The sequence below is a fragment of the Lynx canadensis genome, chromosome A3 (assembly GCF_007474595.2).
Source record: "Lynx canadensis isolate LIC74 chromosome A3, mLynCan4.pri.v2, whole genome shotgun sequence".
In the NCBI taxonomy this organism is placed as follows: domain Eukaryota; kingdom Metazoa; phylum Chordata; class Mammalia; order Carnivora; family Felidae; genus Lynx; species Lynx canadensis.
This window is the reverse complement of record NC_044305.1, coordinates 69,056,134-69,078,483: the sequence shown is the minus strand read 5'-3', so window position 1 is coordinate 69,078,483 and position 22,350 is coordinate 69,056,134. Positions and strand designations below refer to the sequence as shown.

The 22,350-nt window shown below is 38.0% G+C and overlaps 1 protein-coding gene across 1 annotated transcript in view; it reads left to right on the top strand.

Moving 5' to 3' along the window:
• The window catches only part of LOC115511232 (neurexin-1-like), a 699,173-nt gene that overhangs the window by 105,270 nt on the left and 571,553 nt on the right, over positions 1-22,350 (top strand). Inside the window, 3 exon segments of the mRNA XM_030311788.1 lie at positions 5,395-5,517; positions 18,130-18,511; positions 19,782-19,972. Of these exon segments, the coding sequence (XP_030167648.1) occupies positions 5,395-5,517; positions 18,130-18,511; positions 19,782-19,972 (696 nt within the window).

Below are 22,350 nucleotides of genomic sequence, written 5' to 3'. Positions count from 1 at the left end.
TGTTCTGAATAAGGCAAGCTTAGAGGGAGACTGGGTCAGAGTCTCCAACACTGCCCATCCCTGATCTAATATTTTAAACTGAGGAGAGAATAATTTACCACAGTTAAAAGAAAGAGTTTCTTAAAGATCGCTATTTTACAAAATCACCTTCTGATCTGTGATGTTTCCTAAGTGAACTTGTCCATAAAGCAAGGACATATCTTGGTACATGGAAAAGTGTATTTCCTGCTCCTGACTGACCATGTACTGATTATTCGGTGCTAAATTTTGAGTAGTGCCAAGTTGACAAAAACAGTTCTCCTTAAAATGTGACTACATAAGTTAATAGATCCATTTGCTGGCATACATCAATATTGTCCTACTGGATCCATTTGACTTGAGTAATAGGTCTACAATAACTCTCTGAAGTTCTCTGTTTCCTCTGTCTATGCATATCAACATAAAAATGGTGAAATTAACAAAGATAATTAAATCTCACAAATTTAGAGAACTTCACTATAATATTGCACTCTTTCATGTTGCCACAAGGTTAGAAAATAGCGCAGGCCATGTCTCTCCCTTCCAAGAATGACAGAATTTTCAGGTTGGGTTATTGGAGAGCATTTTTGACATGGTCTTACCAAGTATCCTCATTTTACACATGAAATGTGAGGAACAGGAAAAATAAATGACTTACTTAAGATGACATAATTAGTTGATGACAGCCCTAGGGAAAAAATCCAATTTTCTCCACCATCCCCTGCTGTAGTGAAATTGGAGTTGAAAAGTCATTAGCAAATGTGGTTACTAATCTGGTCAAAAACAGACATCATCCTTTATTAAATGTATTTCCTAGTGGTTAAATCAAGGCTCTGTAAAGTAGTAGATTTCAAAGAAGGATTTATTTGACTACTGACTCTACCCCTCACCCCACACACACCCCTTCCTCTCCTATTCCTCAAGTTGCCCTTATCTTCAACCCTTCTTAGGAGTAAAATTATAGAGACACAAGAACCTCATACGTGGGTAGGTTGTGAAAGGACAATCAAGTTGAACCAGAGTGAAGAAAACTGAAATGCTTATTGTGTCTACTTCCATTTGTAATTAATAAACTTAAATGTATGCAAATTCATGAATTTTAGCTGCAGAGTCACCAGAAAATCTGGTGAATATCACCAACTAGAAAACACTTATAGCTTAACTCCTGTTGAAAAGCAGCAGTATTTATTCTTGCCTGACTTTCACCTTAGATGGAGAACCAATTGTAGTCGGGAACTGAATTGTAGTCAGATCTTGGTGTCCTGTAAGAAGTTCAGTCTAGTTCTGCATAATATAATGGGAGAATGATTTACAGAAAGCTCACTAGACTGCCAGTCTAGGGACTTGGACTCTTCATATGAACAGTGGAACATCATCTAATTGCTTCAGATCTCAAATTGTATGTTTGTAGATGGCTCCGTGAGCTTCTCTACCTCCTACGTCCCTTCTAGTTCTATAATTCTTTAATGTAGCTTTATCTTATAGAGCTGACTTTTGATTCAGTCTGGTTAAATACTGGCTGTTGTCATTCAGCCACATTGCACCTCTTATTGTCTGCACATCATTTGGGGGCCTGTGGAAAGGACACTAGAAGGGGCTTGGAAAATCTCAAGATCTCAGTCTTAATTCCAGTCCTTACTGCCTCTGAGACTTATAATCATACACTTGACCTTTTTAAGTCTTCTTTCTTGACTAAAAAATTGGGGGCGGGGGTAACTCTATGGCTTAAATAATAGATTACAGTAAGGATCAAGTGTAAAAATAGAAATAAATTTTAACTCTCTATAAAGCATAAGGAATGATTATAGAAACAATGCTGTGGACTTTCTTTAAAATCTTTAAATTATTGCTTACTAAGTCTGCTTAGAGTCCTATAACAAAATACTATGGACTATGTCACTTAAACAGCAAACATTAATTTCACACAATTCTAGACTCAGAGAAGTCCAAGATCACTGCATTGGCAGGTTTGGTAGTTGGTGAGAGTTCTCTTCCTGGCTTTCAGATGGCCATCCTTCTTTTTGTGTCCTTGCATGATGGAGAGAAAGAACTGTAATGTCTCTTCTTATAAGAGAATCAATCCTATCATTGGGTCTACCCTCATGACCTCATCTAAACCTAATTACCTTGCAAAGGCCCACATCCTAATACCATCACATTAGGGGGTAGGGCTTCAACACATGAACATTCAGTCGATAATACTCACATTCATGCTGGGAGAAAGATGTTACTTCCAATATTTTGATATCCCCCAAAAGAGGAAATCTCAAAAGGAATTCTGATCATTCATGGTCTTAGTGACTATAATATTGCCATTAAAATTTTGAGAAGAGGACAAATGACTAAATGACTCTCAAATTCAAAATTACAGCAGTTAAGCCACCTTTCTTTACCAATTCCATATGTTTTAAATGTGAGAATGTGAGATCTCTAAGGCATTATGGAGATCATCTACATCATCTCTTGCCTTTTGTAAATAAGGTTGCTGAGACCAACAGAAGCTAAATGTTCTAGCAAATTGCTGATTATGGGTGGACTCAGTCCCAAAATGATGACCCTCCCTCTGTATCATTCCTGTAGTACCTTTTAGAGTTGTGGTGTTCTGTTTAGAGATTTCCTTCCTCCATAACTTATGTAGAGGATGGGTCAGATGTCATGACATGTAATCATTCTGTAGAGCAAGGTGGAAGCCATGACAAAGAGCAGCTTTCCCGTCTCCATCTATTCATTTAGATGTAGAGACACTGAGAAGTTTCTAGCCAAAGGTATAGCTGGGAGGCAGGCTAATGCAGGGGAAAACATGCAGACTTTGGTCAGTCAGACCTAGGATGGAACACTTTTCTATCACATTTTAGCTCTGTGACCTTGGGGCAAAAAGTTTTTGTTTTCTAGGCCTTCAGTGCCACATCTACAAAAGGATAACAATGTAAAGATGAAATAAGTTAACAGATAAGATGCCTGGAGCACAGTAAGCATTTGCCAGCTCCCAACTACTTTCCTTAGTAGCAAATCAAGGACTAGCAACCACAATTCTTAACTTCTCGCCAGTGCACTCTCCATTACACTTCAAGTTGCATGATAACATTGTTTTGAACTGAGAATATTAAGTGCATTTTTTAAAACCTTGTCTTCCAAAATCAATCTCTCCACATTTTTAATAATGCAAGAAAGGAGCTTGAAGTTGGCCCACAGAGATTTTTATGAACCAAAGGGTTATTTTTAATTGGATTTTGTGCCTGTTGTTATGGAAATAGTTGTTTCATAGATTAAGCATTATGACTTAAGAGGAAGATCAAGCCCAGAATGGGGTATAATGATGATATCACCCTTAAGCTTCTTTTTCTTGACAAAACACTTTTAAAAATAAGAGAATGGGAGTGAAGCTGCTTCAAAAGGACACATTTCTAAGGAAAAAAAAAAGTCTTCCCTATAAAAATAGCTTAAACATGATATATTCTCTTTTCAAAGATCAAAACTAAGAATGACCCTTGCTGCCGGTAGGATACTAAGATTCTGCAGAGTTATTAAGCGCTTCTTTCTTCACTGTTGAAACTAGAAAGAGTTCCTTTGATCGTGGAACTTGCTTTCAACATTGGCCTCAAAGCTTTTTTTTTTTTTTTTTTTTTTTTTCAGTTGCTGAACTAACAGGCTTCCTCTAGTTATTTAGTGATCAATCTTTCAGAACTATTCTGTCCAGACTAGTTTTTATTCATGTATCTGGCTTGGATGTGTAATTTAAAGAAAATGTGTAATTTTCTTCTCTAAAGAAACAGAAAAAGATTCTTTGTAACCTTCATGATGGTTTCCTTTAGAGACATGAAGCAGTCCATACTGCAAAGTTTAGCTTATCTCCCTGGTTCACTTTAAGCCCCAGAGAATACTCAACCACGGAAGGCAGAATTTACATCAGTAACATCCTAAGAGAGAAATCAGGGCTGGATGGATAGCCAGCAGTGCCAGAAGCAAACAACAATCTCTTGTTGGATAGACTACTGAAGTTCTTCCACTTGGTTTTCTTACTATCTCTCTCTCTCCCTTTGTTTCTTCCTCCTTCTCCTTGACTTTTCTGTGTTCTCCTAAGATCCTTGGACATTGATTGGTTTTGCTGGTAGAATTTGGTTGAAGAAATTGTGAAGCCAATCCTGATCCTGAATCAGTTGATGAAATTCAACGGTGTCACTTTTTTCATTACTTTAGCTTACCAACAAATTCCAGTCCTTGCAAAACACACAGGGGAAAAATCCATCACCAAATAATGTATCTTTAAAAACTTTTCATGATTTTTTCTTAGTGAATCATAGCATCAGATTAGTAGAAATGTTTTATTTTAATTTAAAAATTTTTTCAAGTTATATTAAAGGTTTGTGGGGTTTTTTTTCCTTTCTTTGTTTCAATAGAAACAAAGTGGCAAAAGGATGTTTGTCTAAGTTTCTCATTTCACTGATTTCCATAAAACAACTTTCTGAAATAGTATGTCTGTTCTAAGCCTCTATAAATTAATTTGCATAGATTTAATAGACTCACTGGCAGTTACTCTCCCAGGTGGTTAATTTTCTTTTGGTCCTCAGCTGGGAATCCTTTCCCTCTAGTGCTGTTTAGTCTCACTTTATTTTCCTTCCGACTCATCACTTGGACCTTTATTGGCTGTGACTTCTTTTTCTTCTTCATTTCCTAAGAGTCAGTACTCCTATCTAAACCCGTTTTCTGTGCCTTCACTGGACTTAGTTTTTAGACACAACATTCCATAAATTTAAGAACTTGGTGAATATTGGAGGTACATGATGTAAGAGTGAAGAGCAGCTGTTACACAATATAGTGCCCAGAGCAGTCTGCTCACCAGAATCTAATCAGGCAGTTGCGCTAGCCTGAAGATGCTTAGCTAATTACTTAAGGTCTGCTCTCTCCCCGAAGTCAGAGGTTACAAGACTGCTATCTACTTCATTAGCGAAAAAGTGTTAACTATAAAGACCGGAGAATTCCTTAGGAAAAACAAAAACAACAACAGCAAAAAGTGTGTGTAAATTTGGGAGGCTTCCTGATCCTATATTGACTGTGCCTATTTATGACAACAAGGTTCATTCACTTGTCTTTGATCAATGCATAATGTTAAAGATTCTTCTTAAATTGTCACACCTGAATGTCTGTTAACTTGTCATTTTCCTTGCTTGCTCTGACTCTAATGGGTTTGAAAATTGATCCAGCCAGTCTCTTCTCTCCTTTCTCTCTCTCACCTCTTTCTCTCATTTCCTTCTCTCTTGTCTCTCCTCCCTCTCCCGTGCCTTCCCCCTTACTTTGTCTCTTTCTCTCACTCTCTGTGAGGTTCATTTGCTTGACTGATTCTGAGTGTCCATAATGACTGTTTGGCATATCCTACAGGCAAAGGTCCCGAGACCCTTTTTGCCGGCTATAACCTCAATGATAACGAATGGCACACAGTGCGTGTGGTCCGTCGAGGAAAAAGTTTAAAGTTAACCGTGGATGACCAACAGGCCATGACAGGTAAATCCCCCTGTTGTCGTTGCCTTTGCTTTTGCTGAAGCTTTAGACTTTCCCATATCTTGCAGGTGACTATAAAACCAACTACACAACTTGAAGCTGATACACACAGTTCATTTTTTATTCCAATTTCTCCAGCAATGATTCCATTAAATAAGGAGCATGTTAAATGTTTTTTTTTCTCTCAAACAAGCACTACTTTTGTGTCATGTTCTTTCCTATTTAATAATTCAAGAAGACATTATATAGTTCAGTGTTGTGGGTCATAAATATCTTAGGGTCTCATAAAATATTGAAGTCATTGTTTACATGCCAATTTCTGTTCAATTTCTTTGTTGTATATTTTGGCAATAAACAGCAGCAAGTTCTACATTTCACTGTTTGGGTAAATTGATAGATATGCTGGCATTCTGTCAGCTGAACCACTTTTTCATTATAAGCTATAATAGATCATTTCTGGCCATTTACCTCAGTTGGTTAAACTCTAATATTAAGGATGTCAGGTTCAATCCCTGATATGTAGATCCTTAACTGAGGTGAGCCATATAAAAGTCCACCCCAGAGATACAGGGAAACCGAATGAAAGAGGAATCGGTGTTGTGCCTTTATTCTCTCAGCTGAAAATAACTCCAAACACATGACCTACTGGGATGTTAACTCTTTTCCCTTTTTAGAGAACATCTCTAAAATTATTATTTTAGTACATAGCACAAGATAGTTCTTGTGCAGCAGAGAAATGTGTCCTACATTCAGTCCTAAGGGGTTTCCATGATCAGAGATCAGTTGATTCTATCAATGTGGAAATAGCATGTGTGGGATTTTAACTTTTGAGAGAATCATTTCTGAGTTCAAATGAAGAAAACTGCAGACTTAGGGATCTCTTTACTATCTTATAATTCAATAGCCTTTTATGGCTCTCCAAAACTCTTTTCTATATGTAGGGGCAACTTTTTTTCAGAATCACCTGAACAGCTTTAAAAGGACCAATTCCTGGCCTGACAACACAGAGAATCAAGGAAGAGTACAGTAATTTTTTTTTCCTTTTGTTTTTATTTTGTTGTTTTTGGTTTGGGCTTTTTTTCATATTTAAAATCTCTTGAGAGGGGACTCTTATGCAACTGGGTCATGGATTAGCAATTGGAAAGCAAATGTTATATTATTTTATTCTCTGAGAAAGAAAATCAACCAGAGAGTGGTTAGCCTAAGTCTTTATTCAAAATTGCCAGACAGGAGAAGGTTCTAAAGGAACTGTGTGAACCCGGTGAAGGAAGGCAGAATTTTTGCAGGGCTTTGACAAGAGTGTCAACCCAAGTTCAACTAGTTTTGGTCAAGGACGGGTCTTAGAGGAATGAATTGTTTTTGTAGCATCGATTGTCTGGATGATTTGGGTTTTATTAAAAGGAGTGGGGGCGCCTGGGTGGCGCAGTCGGTTAAGCGTCCGACTTCAGCCAGGTCACGATCTCGCGGTCCGTGAGTTTGAGCCCCGCGTCGGGCTCTGGGCTGATGGCTCAGAGCCTGGAGCCTGTTTCCGATTCTGTGTCTCCCTCTCTCTCTGCCCCTCCCCCGTTCATGCTCTGTCTCTGTCTCAAAAATAAATAAACGTTAAAAAAAAAAAAAAAAAAAAGGAGTAGAAATGAGGAGTTTGTGTCTAAGGTCATATGCAAGAGGCTGTGAATAAATAGTTGCCGGGGACAGGATATGTGAAAACCACAGGGGAACGTTCTTTTGTCCCTAAGTATGTCTCAAATCTCACACAACCCAGTGAAGCAGATAGGGCATATGCATTTTCATTTTATTTTTTTAATTTTTTTTTCAACGTTAATCTATTTTTCGGACAGAGAGAGACAGAGCATGAACGGGGGAGGGGCAGAGAGAGAGGGAGACACAGAATCAGAAACAGGCTCCAGGCTCTGAGCCATCAGCCCAGAGCCTGACGCGGGGCTCGAACTCCCAGACCGCGAGATCGTGACCTGGCTGAAGTCGGACGCTTAACCGACTGCGCCACCCAGGCGCCCCTGCATTTTCATTTTAAAGAGGAGGAAACTGGGGTGCCTGGGTGGCTCAGTTGGTTAAGCATCTGACTTAAGCTCAGGTCATGATCTTGTGGTTCGTGAGTTCAAGCCCCACATTGGGTTCTGTGCTGACAGCTTAGATCCTAGAGGCTGCTTCAGATTCTGTGTCTCCCTCACTCTCTGCCCCTCCCCTGCCTGTGCGCGCTCTCTCTCTCTCTCTCTCTCTCTCTCTCTCTCTCAAAAATAAATATTAAAAAAAATTAATAAAAAAAAGAAAGATGAGGAAACTGAGTTTCAAAGGGGTTAAGTGACTTATGTTTCTTTGAAATGCCACTGTTACCAGAACTTAGAAGAGGACCTAGGTTTGATTTTATTGCTATTATTGATGATTTTGTTTTTTTGACTCGTGGTCAAAACCTCTACAACACATACTTTCCACACACATCATGTCACACACATCTTAATAGATACATACACATCTATATCTAAATAGATATACACACAAGAACTCACACAAGAACTGACAATTGGTGCAGTAGATGAGGTACTGAATGTTTGATGTAAGCAATTTATGATCTTGGAGTTCAGAAGAGAGGTTGAGGACCTTGGTTTCAAAGATAGCTTAAAGCAATAGATGACATTTGAACTAGGCTTTAAAGAGAGAGTAACACAGATGATAAAAGTATGTGAGGGAACATTCCATACTGGGGAGAAGGGCTTCAATGGTGCTACACAGACTAATGTTGAGGAGACAGTTTTGTTTGGTTTCATGCATCTATATGGTAGTTGACAGGGCTAAAATGGCCTTTTGTAGCAAATAGGTCAGTGTGCTCAAGGCGTTCATTTTTCGTGGACCTTCAGGTGATTGGAAATCCTGAGAGTATGCTGAGAGAATATGTTTTGAGCAAAATGAATCCTGTGTCAGTGTAGTATATGCTCTAGGATGTAAAGTCATAAGTCCTGAACTACAGTGGATGAAGAAGGGATAGAAACAAAAGTATGGTGCAACATATTTTGCTAAATTTTATTTACGAATAGTTTCCAGTTTACAAAAAAACACTCAAAAATAAAAACAGTACAAAGAACATTGATCTATCTTTACTCTTGTGAATGTTGTATCCCATTTGCTTTGACATTTTCACTTTTTTTTTTCATAACCAGTTGAGGAAAAATTAAATACAAAATGGCCCTTTACCTGTAACTATTAAAGTGTGCATTTTCTACAAATAATGATATATATATATATATATACCCTTACATAACAAAGAGTTACCAACTTCAGTAAGTGTTGCTCGGATGCAATATCTTTTATCTGTTCTGTTCTCCATATTACAATTTAGTGAGTTGACCTAGTGTTGTCTTTTATAGCGTTTCCCCTCTACACAGTGTGCAGCCTGGGCTCGGACACCGCATATAGCTTTCGGGTCTCTTTAACCTGCTTTCATCTGAAACATTTCCAGCAACTTTTTTTTTTTTTGTCTTTTCGTGACATTGACATTTTTGAAATATATAACCCTCCCACCTTTTATCACTGTAAAGTCACTCATTTTGTGTTTGATGTTTTCTCACGACTGAATTCAGGTTTTGCATTTTTGGGTTGAATTCTGCATTGGTGATATTGTGGCCTCCTTCTAGTATCCTGTCTGAAGGCATGAGACGTCCGTGTCCTTTACCGGTGATTTAATTTAACCACTTGGTCAACACGTTGTCCATTTTCTCCACTACATGAACAGTATGTTTTCTCCCTCTCCACTAATAAACTGTCTGTGGAGAGACATTAAGACCATAAAAAATATTCTGTGTCTCTTCAAAATTTCACCCTACATTTAGCATCCATTGAAGATTTTCTCCTGATCCAGTCTTTAGTGCAGTAGTTACAAAATGATTTTCTAATTCCAGCACTTCCCATCCTTTCTTCTTTCCTTCCTTCCTTTATTTCTTCCTTATTGGTATGGACACCCAAGTTTCTATGTTTCTCAAATAGTTTATAATTACTTTACTTGATTATTTTGGTGCTCAGATGGTCCCAGTTTGAGTCCATGGGCCAGTGTGAGTCCCATGAAGTTGGTCTTTGTTATATTGTGACATGCCCCACCCCAACATTTTCAGGTTTGTGTTTTGTTTTATTTTGTTTTGCTTTTTTAGCATTTTCTTACTTACTTTATGTCATAACAGGATATTCCAGGCACAGCTTGTACCTACCATGCCCCAGCTCTGGAATCAGCCATTTTGTCTTCATTTAGTCAAGATTGATATTAGAGACCAAAATCTGGGTGGTTGATGTTGAGATACTCTCAATGCTATTGGAGTATCTTTGTTTCCTGCCCTTTTCAGTAGGCAAAGATAGGAAAATATATTCAAGGATATACACATAAACCTGAATGAATATGTAAATACACACATGGAACTAAAGAATGTTCCCTTGTGGTTTTCACATGTCCTTGTCCCCGGGTAGCTGTTTACTCACTACCTCTGACACATGACCTTAGACACAAACTCCCCATTTTTACTCTTTCTGATAAAACCTAAATCATCCAAACAGTGGTTTCTAGTTTACAAAAATGCATGTGCACATAATCATGCATATACATATATTTTAGAAAAGATGAGTTCACAGTGGTACATCCATATCTACGTCCTTGTTTTTTGACTTCCCCCATTCTGTGTTTCCATGTTCTTTCTTCCATGGTGGGATCCTTGCCCTCAGTGATGTCAGTTACTCATTTCTTCAACCCAATAATGAATGTAGAATAGTGTGTGGATTACTTGAAGTTGCCTATACCACTACAATTAATAAATCAACTAAAACAAAATTCAGGATTAGTTTGTGATTCTTCTCATTCCTCACTGCCTGAGACTTAGCAGGTAAAATTAAACGCTGAGTTTACAAGTAACTTTGGCTATAACTTGGCTTATTTCCTTCCTTCCTTCTTTCCCTGCCTCCCTTTTTTTCCTTTTCTTCCTAATTTCCTTCCTTGAGTGTAGTTATAGTCTCCATTTGAAATATAATTAGTTTTATGTATTTCACTTTAGCTTTTCCTTCCCATTCCTATTTAATTACATAAGTATGTTGTAAGTATGTACAACATTAACATGATTTTAAAAATCAATGCAACACATTTTGTATTAAGAAGTGATGAATAGGGGCACCTGGGTGGCTCAGTTGGTTAAGCACCCAACTTCGGCTCAGGTCATGATCTCACAGTTTGGTTTGTGTGTTCCTGTCCCATATCAGGCTTGCTGCTGTCAGTGGGGAGCCTCCTTCAGATCCTCTGCCCCCTCTTTCTCTGTCCCTCCCCCACTAGTGAGAGTTTTCTCTCTTATCTCTCTCAAAAATAAATATTAAAAAAAGTAACAAATAGGGTGTGAATATGATCAGTATAACAAAGAAAATTCCAGAAATGGCCCCTAAATGAATTGCCATCTGATTTTCATAGAAAATTCAAGATACATATTTTCAATTACATAGATTCCAACCAAACTTTTAAGTTAATGAATTGCCTTCTTCAACTTGCAGTAAATACATTCCTTTGTGTACTTAAATGGCCAGGCATTTATCTACCACCAGCAATCATAATGTTAGGAAACAGAATAAACAGATATTTACATGGATGTGGGATGTAGCTTGTAGATGTAGGAACAAGTGAGTGACCTATTCTGTGGGAGACTCCCAAGAGAATTGACTCTGTTGAGGGATCATTTCTAAGCTACTGTTGCAGGTACCCATTTCTGCTCCTGGGCATGGACTGGCTCTTCAAGGCAAAGTTACTCATATTTCCTTGCCTGGTTCATATTGGGATTCTGGCATCCAAGACTTCATTAGGAATTCATAGGTCATTGGTGAGGTTTGGCTTATGATCTGAAAGAAAAGGAATCCACAAATATATCCTAAGACATTTGTTTAACATGTTTTTGTTCAGCATGTATTATTAAAATTATAATATGAATCTTGATCCACCAACTCAGGTATGTAAGAAATGGGACATTTCTTAATTGTCTTTATATCAATTTAAATCAGCACAATTTAAATCAATAAGGCCTTAGGCCTCTCTTCTGGATTTACAGGATATTTAATCATAGTCTGTTTTGCCCCCACTCCCTATTCCCAAACTTGGATCATATGAGTCTCCTTTTGTCTTCCCTCTGCACTTGTTCCCACAAAAACACCTTTTTTTTTTTTTTTTTTTTTTTTTTTTGTCCTTTGTCCTTTTAATTGCAAGAACCCTGTTGCTCCTGTCCTAAGTGGGTGAATGGATCTTTGCTAATTCCTGCAAGGAGCTGTGGGCTGCAGTCCAGTCTCCCTATGTTTACCAATTCTCTCTGAAACTTTGACCCTGAGCTGAGAGCAGGATGATGGAATGAGTTGTACTTCTAAATCCCACCAATATTCTCCTATCTCCAGTCAGTGGTAATCCCATCATCTTTATCAGCTCTCAAATACACTCTGTTCTCCTTTCTTTCTTTCTTTCTTTCTTTTTCTTTCTTTCTTTCTTTCTTTCTTTCTTTCTTTCTTTCTCCCTCCCCCTTTCTGGATAAACCTTGCAAATCAGGCTTTCTCAAAAGATTGAGGAAGGCATTGTTTTCCAGCAGCTTCCACTCTGCCAAGAAAAACCCTTTGAGGCAAAATACCTGGCTAGCATTTTAGAATTGAAGGAAGAACACAATATAAACTAGTATTTCAGTAAATTAGCTTGTCATTTACTCTTTCTCAAAATTGCCCAAAGTCTTAGAGCAGAAATTTGATTTTATCCTCCACTCTGTAGGAGTAAATTTTTTTTTTTCAGTAGTGAAATCCAACATGCTCTTTCCAGAGTTTAAAGATGAATAGGAATATAAACCAAGTAAATATTGATGATTCACCCAAATTATTCACCCTGCACCCCAGTACTCTACCTCAACTTTTTCCTTCCCTCAGCTCTCAGCATCTTGCTGCTCAGAGCTAAAGGCAGTTTTATTTTCACATTAATTTACCTTTACTGAGTGAATTTTCATCAAGGTGATTTATTTTTGGGGGATTAGGTTTTGTGAAAGATCTCATGAAAGCCAAAAATTTGTAAGAATAGAAAAGGCTTGACTTCCATAGCATGGGAAGTTTCCAAAATGGGCAGTGGAAACTTGCCACTGAGGCTTATGTTTAGAAATGGGATTTTTTTTCAAACACTCTAGTGTTGAAGCCCACTTGAGGCCCACCATGAATCAGGAAAGCAATTGTTTTGTTTTGTTATTAAATTTTACAGCAAGTGAGAAATCACAGAAGAGGAAAAAAAGAGTAAGGAAAAGCATTAGGCACTCTTCATGCATTTCTTCTTACGTTTTGACCTCATCTTTAAATTACAGTTAAATGTACTGTTAAGTAGGTGTTGAAGACACGACAGTACATGCTCAGGCCAGTCTTGGGAATGCCTGCACTTTACCTAGGGTGATGAGGGCAACAGTTGCCTGCAAAGAAGCTTAAAAAGGAAGAGATTCCCTAGGAACTTGGAGGTGAAATTCTACAAGCTATATAAGAGCCCTAAGCAGGGAGTCTTGGGTTTCAGCTCCTCACTTGGTCAGTCTCAAGACTCTGGAACTATGTGTTTTGTGTGTGTGTGTGGTGTGTGTGTGTGGTATGTTAGTGTGTCTTTCATTAAACAGTATTTACCATATGTAAGCAAACCAGCTAGCTGGGCATCATCATTCTATAATGGAGCTAACCTGAGTTCGCTCCTTGGTGACTTACAGATAGAGTCTACACCAGGTGCAGTTTGTCACTCAAAAGAAACTTTGTTTGCAGCAGACATGGAGATCACAGGGAGTAACTTCCAAAACTGAGACTCCCTTAACAGAGTGAAAGGTATTCCTTTCCTTTTAGGGTTAGGATAAATATTCGGAAAGGAGAGCTTTGGCATGGCAGGTAAAGGCTTGCTCAGGCATACTTAGAAAGCACGCCTATACATGCCTCGTAAGTTATGGTAATGAAGCTTGTGCTTCCCCTTGGATGGAGACTATAACATTATAATGAAGCTGAGGTAACTGTTAGACAAGGGGGACGGAATATGGGCTTGTTCCAAGATCAGTATAAACTGGTTGAAGTCTTGGGCTTTTATCTCTGGTAAGGAATGCAGGGTCTTTGAAATAGCACTGGGAGTTTTTGCCACTGACTTTTTTGTCTCAGATATGTTTAGGCCACTTCCAGGCCTGGTAGAAACTGTTAATTTTTGCATTCCATTTGTTCCCTTGAAATCCTTAACTCCTGAGGTTTTTGCATTTCTTTGTAATTCTGGCATCGCCCTGGAAGTTCTGCCAGAGTGTGTTTGGGAAAGTAGAATTGGTAAGGCATAGGCCATGGAAAACAGCTGGCTGGGGTGGGGGTTGCTGAAATGACTTCTCTTGTGTCATGAAAGCTATGTCTCATTTTTCTTTTTCTGGGGATCCCCTAACTCTTTCTGCTTACAATTTCCCTCCTCTCTATCATCTACACATTATTGGTAAGTCCTGCAAATTACATCTGCAAAATTATCTCATTTCATACACCTTTTCTTATTTTTTTCCATTTTTGCTATAACCACCCTACTTCAAATGGTCTCCAGTTTACTATACCTACATCAGAGAGATTGAACACACACGTTCAGGCACTGACTCATGGCATCTGCCTGCCCATAACCCTTCAATGCCTACAGAATATAATCAGGAGGCATTGTGTGTTGTATCTGGCCTGTGACTCTCCTTCCCGTCTCAGGTGAGCCCCTCATCTCACGTACTCCTCTTTTTCACCTGAATGCCCTTGGCGCCTGTTTCCCTTCCTGGAATCCAACTCCCCATTCTGCTTCTCCAGTTCTTAGCAGGGCGCTTTCTCTCTCTCTCTCTCTCTCTCTTTTCTTAATGTTTTTAAATGTTTATATATTTTTGAGAGAACCAGAGCATAAGCAGGGGAAAGGCAGAGAGAGAGAGAGAGAGGGAGACACAGAATCCAAAACAGGCTCCAGGCTCCGAGCTGTCAGCACAGAGCCTGATGAGGGGCTCCATCCCATGAACCATGAGATCCTGACCTGAGCCAAAGTCAGACATTTAACTGACTGAGCCACCCAGGCATCCCTTCTTTTAATCTTTCTTTTTTTTTTAAATTTTTTTTTTCAACGTTTTTTTAATTTATTTTTGGGACAGAGAGAGACAGAGCATGAACGGGGGAGGGGCAGAGAGAGAGGGAGACACAGAATCGGAAACAGGCTCCAGGCTCTGAGCCATCAGCCCAGAGCCCGACGCGGGGCTCGAACTCACGGACCGCGAGATCGTGACCTGGCTGAAGTCGGACGCGTAACCGACTGCGCCACCCAGGCGCCCCTTAATCTTTCAAATTTAACTTAAATATCAGCTCAGGCCCCCCATCCCATACTTAACAACTCAATATCCTGTTTATGAAATTCATAGAAGTTTTTTGTTGTTATTTTGTCATCATATATTTCATTATTTCCTTACCTCTTTTTGTCTGCCTTTCCCCAATAAACCATGAGTTTTGTAAAATGATACTGCTTCTTTATTACCTAATACAGGACCTGACATATATAGCACACACTCCAGAACTTTAAGTGAACTAACAAGCTGATATGGGGCTGGGTGTTATTTTGATCTGTAGCAGAAATTTAACTCTTGACTCTGAACAAGAAAGTTAACTTGACTCCGAGCAAGATTAAACATAAACTAGCTGATATTGTTATGTGTTTGTATATAAAGATTGGATGTGCATCATAAGATACCTGTGCAAACACACTATCCAGGAGGTTGTCTCTCGTTGGAGATTATTGCCAATCCGGTGTATCCATATCCTTTGATCAGAGGCATTTTACTAATTCCAGACTTTCTTTTCACTCAGTCTCTGGAAAAGATGCTACATTTTTAAATGCTTGGAACCTTAAAAAAACATCTTTCTCCTTCAATGTCCTTTATTTTTTCATAATCAATATATATGTATAATAGTAGAAATGGCTACATTACTGCCAGAGGATTAAACTCTGGAATAAATTCTGAGGGAAAAAAAAGAATGTTTAGAAGGCAGCAGTTAATGTCTTCTAAGGCAGTGGATAATGGCTTTTAGGTGCTAATTCTCCCCCGCCAGCAAGCATATCTGCCATTACTGTCAACGCGATTTATATGTGCTTATTAAAGAAAGAATAGACTCTTGAACATGGGCCATAATGATTTTTCTTGTAACTGGGCCACGGTTGCTCCCAAACTGTTTTACTACCTTTTTATTATTTATGCTCTGCATACATATTCTAACCCTTTGAGAAAAGAAAACAGACATTACTTGTTATTTTTATCACTGAACTTCTCAGTCCTTTGAAACAAAATGTGCTTCCCTATTTCAGAGCTATCAAGAACATGACAGTTTGGGATAATATTTAGTTGTAAGGATTTGTATTTTTTAGGGGTGGGGGGAGCAGGTTATTTCCTTACTACCTGTTGGTTCATTAATGGAACTTTGAAGAAGAAACATGACAGTTTCAGGGTTGAGGTGGGTTCATTGAGCTAGGGCTCCCATTTTAATATAATGAAAAAGATTAAAAAATCAACACAAGGAAGTATGAAAACCCAAGTGATTTTTTTTTAGCTTTTTATAGTCTTCCTTTGTATAGCTTATTAATTCAATGTTTCTGGTGTGATATTTGAAAATTATTTAAGACTCATTTTATTTGCTACCAAGTAAGTAGTTCCCCAAGGAATAGCATTGAGGTCATTGAACAAAACACTAAAGAAGGAGAGAGAAATGATGTCATACTAGAAACCAGTAATGCTAAGGATTTAATGGTATTTTTGCATCCAAAAGATGAGCAGTAGGCATAGTGGGGAGGAGGAAGGAAACGAGATGTTTACAGTGGTATATTTTATATTTAAAAAAAGTTTGTAGAGATAGAATCAAAAAAAAAAAAAAAGTCCAAAAAGAGAGCATGTCAAGGATATGGCAAGAATGCTGTTACCAGGATCAAGAACTAGTAAAGAGGTGTAGAAATTAAGCAGAATTAAGTACAGCTCACGGGAGAATTTTTTACACCAATGAGTTTATAAGCATCAAAATCAATTACGTATGTAGAAGTTTCTCTTGCACAAGAAAAAAATATGCCTTTTATATTTCACTTACTGGCATTTCCTCAAAATGCCAGCCAATATTTTACTGTCTTGATTGAAGACATGAAAATCTGTCAAGTTGGTTGAAGGAGGGCCACATAGATGGTTGTTCAATCTTCATTACACCCGGGAAGAAGGTTCAGTGCATTTTCTCAGGGGCTGATCCTGGGATTAGCTCTAATTAATATTTTCATTAATATCATGGATGACAGGATATGGTAAGCTCGATAAATTTTCCAATTATGCCAAATTGAGTAGTGAATCTAGCACCTGGAAGAACTTGATTGCAATTTGAATGACCTTTTCGAGTTTTAGAAGAAAGCAAATGACAATTTAATTGGACAAGAGCAAGACGCTAGGAGAGAATTACTAGCAATGCTAAGAGTACTTTATGTTGTACACTGGAAAACAAGTTCACATCTTTGTTTATTTATCTTCCCTTCAGTGGTATGTAGGTAGGTACAGTTATCACTCTAGAGGTAAAGACAGGATTGGGTTGGGTTTTCATGGGATTGACAGAAGAATTTAGTGGAATGGAGAAGCATGGAGACTGAATTGAAAAGTCAATCAATAAATAAATCTGCAACCAAATCTGACACTAGGGTGTTTAAAAAAGATTGTACTTCAGGGCTGATTTTACTCATAGTCTCAAAATTGGGCATGCCTTGATTTGGTAGAGTGTGCCCAGTTTAGGTATCCAAAATATAAGTGCAAGGAAAATGGCATGGGTCCAGAAGAGATCAACAGAAACTCTAGAGTGGCCAGGAGGCTAGTTCTACTGAAGACTGTGGGAATTGTTCAGCACAGAAAAGAGGAGGGGAAAAGTGCATATTTAATTTTGGACACATTTTTATGGTTCATTGTTGAAAGAATAGTCAGCAGCCCTTCATTTTCTATTGGGTATAGGAAAATATAGAGTCATTTTTTTTTTTCTTTAAGAGCATTTCTTTAAGAAAAACATGTAACCATGAAGCTGGGATGTATCAATGTTGGATGGAACAATTTAGGACAGTCATTGCCCTTAATGCTTCCCTCTCCTTTCCATCCATCTATCTTTTCTTCCTTCCTTCCTTCCTTCCTTCCTTCCTTCCTTCCTTCTTCTTCCTTCCTTCTTCCCTTTTTCCTCCCTCCCCTTTCTTCAGTCCTTCCTTCCTTTTTCTTTTCCTTTCTCTCTCCTTCCCTCTTTCCCGTTCTTTCTTTATTTCTTGCTTCCTTTATTTCTTTCCTCTACTTTAAAAAAATTCTGTAATTTGCCTAATGAAGGTGATTTTTGTTAAGGCTACGATTTGGACAAAGATTAAAACCTGACCTAAGAAAGTTTTATTAAGTATCCAGCCTTACCCTTTAATATCATTGCTATGTTTTTACCATATGTAACTGAATGTCAAAAGGTATTTTGGATCCTTGTATTTTAAAATGTGATATCGCCATGGAAGTCTAAAGTTGGGAGTTTCTTTTAGAGACAGAAAAATAATAATACATTATTATTATGACCTTTCAGGTCAAATGGCAGGCGATCACACGAGGCTGGAGTTTCATAACATAGAGACTGGCATCATCACGGAACGTCGGTATCTGTCTTCTGTGCCCTCCAACTTCATTGGACACCTGCAAAGCCTGACATTTAATGGAATGGCATACATTGACTTGTGTAAAAATGGTGACATAGATTACTGTGAGCTCAATGCCAGATTTGGCTTCAGGAACATCATAGCAGACCCTGTCACCTTCAAGACCAAATCAAGTTATGTTGCCTTAGCTACATTGCAAGCCTACACTTCTATGCATCTTTTTTTCCAGTTCAAGACAACATCCCTAGATGGACTAATACTATATAATAGTGGGGATGGAAATGACTTTATTGTGGTCGAATTAGTTAAAGGGTGAGTATATGTGAGCTCAATGACAAATAAATAAAAATTTGCAAAATTGACCTTGATAACCAAAAATATACATTAAACAGATGTGTTCGTTTCTAAGGTAGCGGGCAAGACTGTGGAAGAATGGCTTAAATATATTTGTTCAGATCACTTCTTGGATATCTTGTAAAGTTAATAGGAATCAGTAAGTCTTCTATACCTACACTTTCATACATGAGGTACAATAACATTGAGTTCTAATTATGATAGGCATTCCATGAATCTTATGCTTCAAATGTGGGTTTCCTTACTATGCACACTGTAATTCTACAAAAGCATTTCTACAAATGTATAAAAATTTGTGCTAATTAAACACCTAAAATAAGTAATGAGATAACTTCAATTTCATAAAATCCATTTAACTCAAATTTCATTCTATATCAGAATTCCTTGAAGAATTTAGAAGGAAAGATTTTTGTGAAATTTCCTTGAAATGGTGAGGAAAACATGATGTGTTTTAACTGATTTGAGTATTCATTCATTCAGTCAGTGAACATTATAGCATATCTACAATGGGCAAGAGAGTATACCCGGCACTAATTATATATATATATATATATATATATATATATACACATATACACACACATATATGTGTGTATCTATCTATCTATCTATCTATCTATCTATACATATATATATACACCACTTCTGTGCACATCTAAGATTCTACCAAACTGGAGCCACACATGTAACATGCAACCCTACGGAATATAGGTGAACACATAAACATCGCAGAGAAGCATTATGAAAAGTTGCCTCAGGTGATCATACGCTAAGGTCAGGACAGTCTTTTAGGAAATCAAGAAAATGTATGAGGGAAGGGGTGGATATCGGAGCTGAGTCTTGAAAGGTGAGTGCACATTTCTCATCTAAAAAACAGGCATTTAAGATGAAGGAAAAGCAGGTACAAGAAACTGGCAAAAGATGGGGTGTAGGTGGAAATAGAGAATGAGTAGCGAAAGGTATTGACCTTCCAATGTCATAAAGTGAGATGTACACCATGATTTTGAAAATAATTTTCACTATTTTCATGCAGACAATGAATAATCCTCCTTCTAAAACAGTAGTGTTTCTTACCTTCTTGTTAGCTGAGCCTATGTACAGCTCACTCAGATTTCTAACAAGAATGGAACCACATTAAAAATAAAAGATCTCCATTTGTAATATCCAGTTTGACTCCATCAAAAATTCAAAAAGTGATGACATTTCCTCACCTTCGCTTTTTTCCCAGGTACTTACATTATGTGTTTGATTTGGGAAATGGTGCTAACCTTATCAAAGGGAGCTCAAATAAACCTCTCAATGACAATCAGTGGCACAATGTGATGATCTCAAGGGACACCAGCAATCTCCACACTGTCAAAATTGACACGAAAATCACAACACAAATCACTGCGGGAGCCAGGAACTTGGACCTTAAAAGTAAGTTCACACTGCGTCGGAGTAACAGGCACGAACCCACATGGTCTCCACTCACAGGACGAATCCTTTGTTTTGGAGTGTGTGTATCTATTGTTTGCCAAGAGTGATCAGAGTTTTATTTCCAACACATAATTAATAATACAACATACAAGCTTGTGCTCCCCTTTAATGTGGCAGAAACATATGTATATTTAATAGCTCAAAAAATGCAATCTCTAAGAATGCATGCATGATTAAAATTTAAAGAGAAAACATGTTCTTAGTCTTGATATTATAAAGACAAGTAGGTTGTTTGTAAGTTTCTTTAGTCCCTACAGTTTTTAATGGATTTAGGGTCAAGTAACTAGATTCCTAAGGAGTTTCTTCTAGAACTTATTAGTTTTCTTTCATTGGTGAGAGTTCCTAGACTTACACACCCTCTGACCAACAGGGGTCTGAGCCTGGCTTACACCCTTGTGTCTCCAACAGTGAACTTGCCCCATCCTACCCGTATGCACACACATACGCACATACACACACAGGCACACACATAGGAATGTTTCTTTCACCAGCTGCTAAAAAAGTTTAAAGACTTTGTCCTTCCCTATCGATACTCGCTTTCTCAAGTGAGCAAGACAAATGCTTAGAAAACATGTCAGTAACAGAAAAAAATAACAGAAGTTTCTATTTGAGTGGGCCTTTGTTATTCACTAAGAATATATCCATACATGCCATCTTGTTAATACTGCAACAAGCACTGGACGAGGTATTATTAGCATTTTATTATGAATGTAGGAAATCTGAGCTTTGAATGGCTTGCCCAGGGATGAAACAACAGCCACAGTAGAGTAAATATACGCCCCCCCCAGCCCCATTTCTGACGCAAGCACCCTGCATTGCCCTCTACCCTGATGCATCCCAAAGCCCTGGAGGAATCATTGTGGTCACATTTTTGCTTGACAAGAGCTGTTCATTTATATTGATGGGTTCTTTTCCTTTGACTCACAAGGTAAATACATGGGGAAGTTAGAGAACTGGAAACAGAAAATCCAACAGAACCCTTTCTAGAGAAAAATGGTCTTTCCAAATAGGGCGAATGAAGAAAGAAAAGTATTTCATGTCCTGTAATTGCAGAATATTTTACAATCCCAGGAATATATTTATCCACCTCATAAAATGTGTGATAATGGCTGTCTTCCTTCTTTCAGAGTGGGCCTCTTGTTAACTTCAAAGCGATCCTGTTTGTGTCCACACATCTAATAGCATAGCTCAGAAAGGAAAATGAGATTCAAAGGAAATGCTGTTTAACAGGCTAAAGCTCTTTTTATCTTTCTTCTCTCTGACTAAAGTGAATGGAATGAGTTTTCCATATTTTCCTATTTAATGAGTACTCCTGTTTTACACAGTGGGTTCAGGTGGTAATTGTCAAGGGAAAGGAAGAGATTGTGACATTCAATGTGCTGGCCATGCCAGCCACCAAAGCTAAACCAAAATGGCGTCCTGTTTGTGGAGAGGGAGACTTCAGTTAGCATAAATGGCTGTCGCTAGAAACTGTGTGGAATGCTAAAGTGCTGGAAAAGAAGCAGTTCATGGCTGATTGAAGTATATGACATGCAAAGACCTACATAAACATTTGGGGTATAGAGAAGTAGTGCAAGGCAATGTGCTATATCTTATTGGACAATTAGGACAGTTTCCTGAGGTAAATATTTGTTTAATGCTCATTAAAAATGGAAGTGAGGGTAATAGAAGGCTGTGGTATAGGATTCTTTCTGGTGTTGGAGGGACCTTTACAAATGTAACTAACCATCAGGACCTATTTTATTAAAACATTGAATGTTTCATGATTCTGAATGTAAGAAAGGCTTTAGCCACAATACAAAAAATAAACTATGAATTGAAAATAGCATTTTATATTACATTAAGATACTAAGTATTGAATTCTGATTGAGTGCATTTGCCTTTAAAATACCCATTATTTAAATTTGAAGTGAATTCCCCAGGTGAATAGAGATTCTATACCAATGACTACACCCCTTTACTTTGTGAAGTTCCTATGTGTTTACACATTTATCAGACTATGCCAAAAAGTGAAAGCAAGTCCCGGAAATTAAAACATAAAAATTAAAGGCCAAAGCTGTGGGCTTGTAAATTGAATGTGTGATCCAATGGCAACGATAACCCCAAGGAAGCTCTCTTGCCATGTGTGCCACTGACTAGAAGGGGCTTAAAAAGAGAGCTTGGTCATGTAATGACATTTCCTAGCTTCTGTCATTACCACCTTTTGGTATGCGTGGTGAGAGGCATTGGTCAGATGAGAAATATTGACACAACATTTCCTCTGTGCAAAGAAGGGAGAGGGCAGTTTTGAAGAGGAAGAAAGTGTTCCTATAATGGAA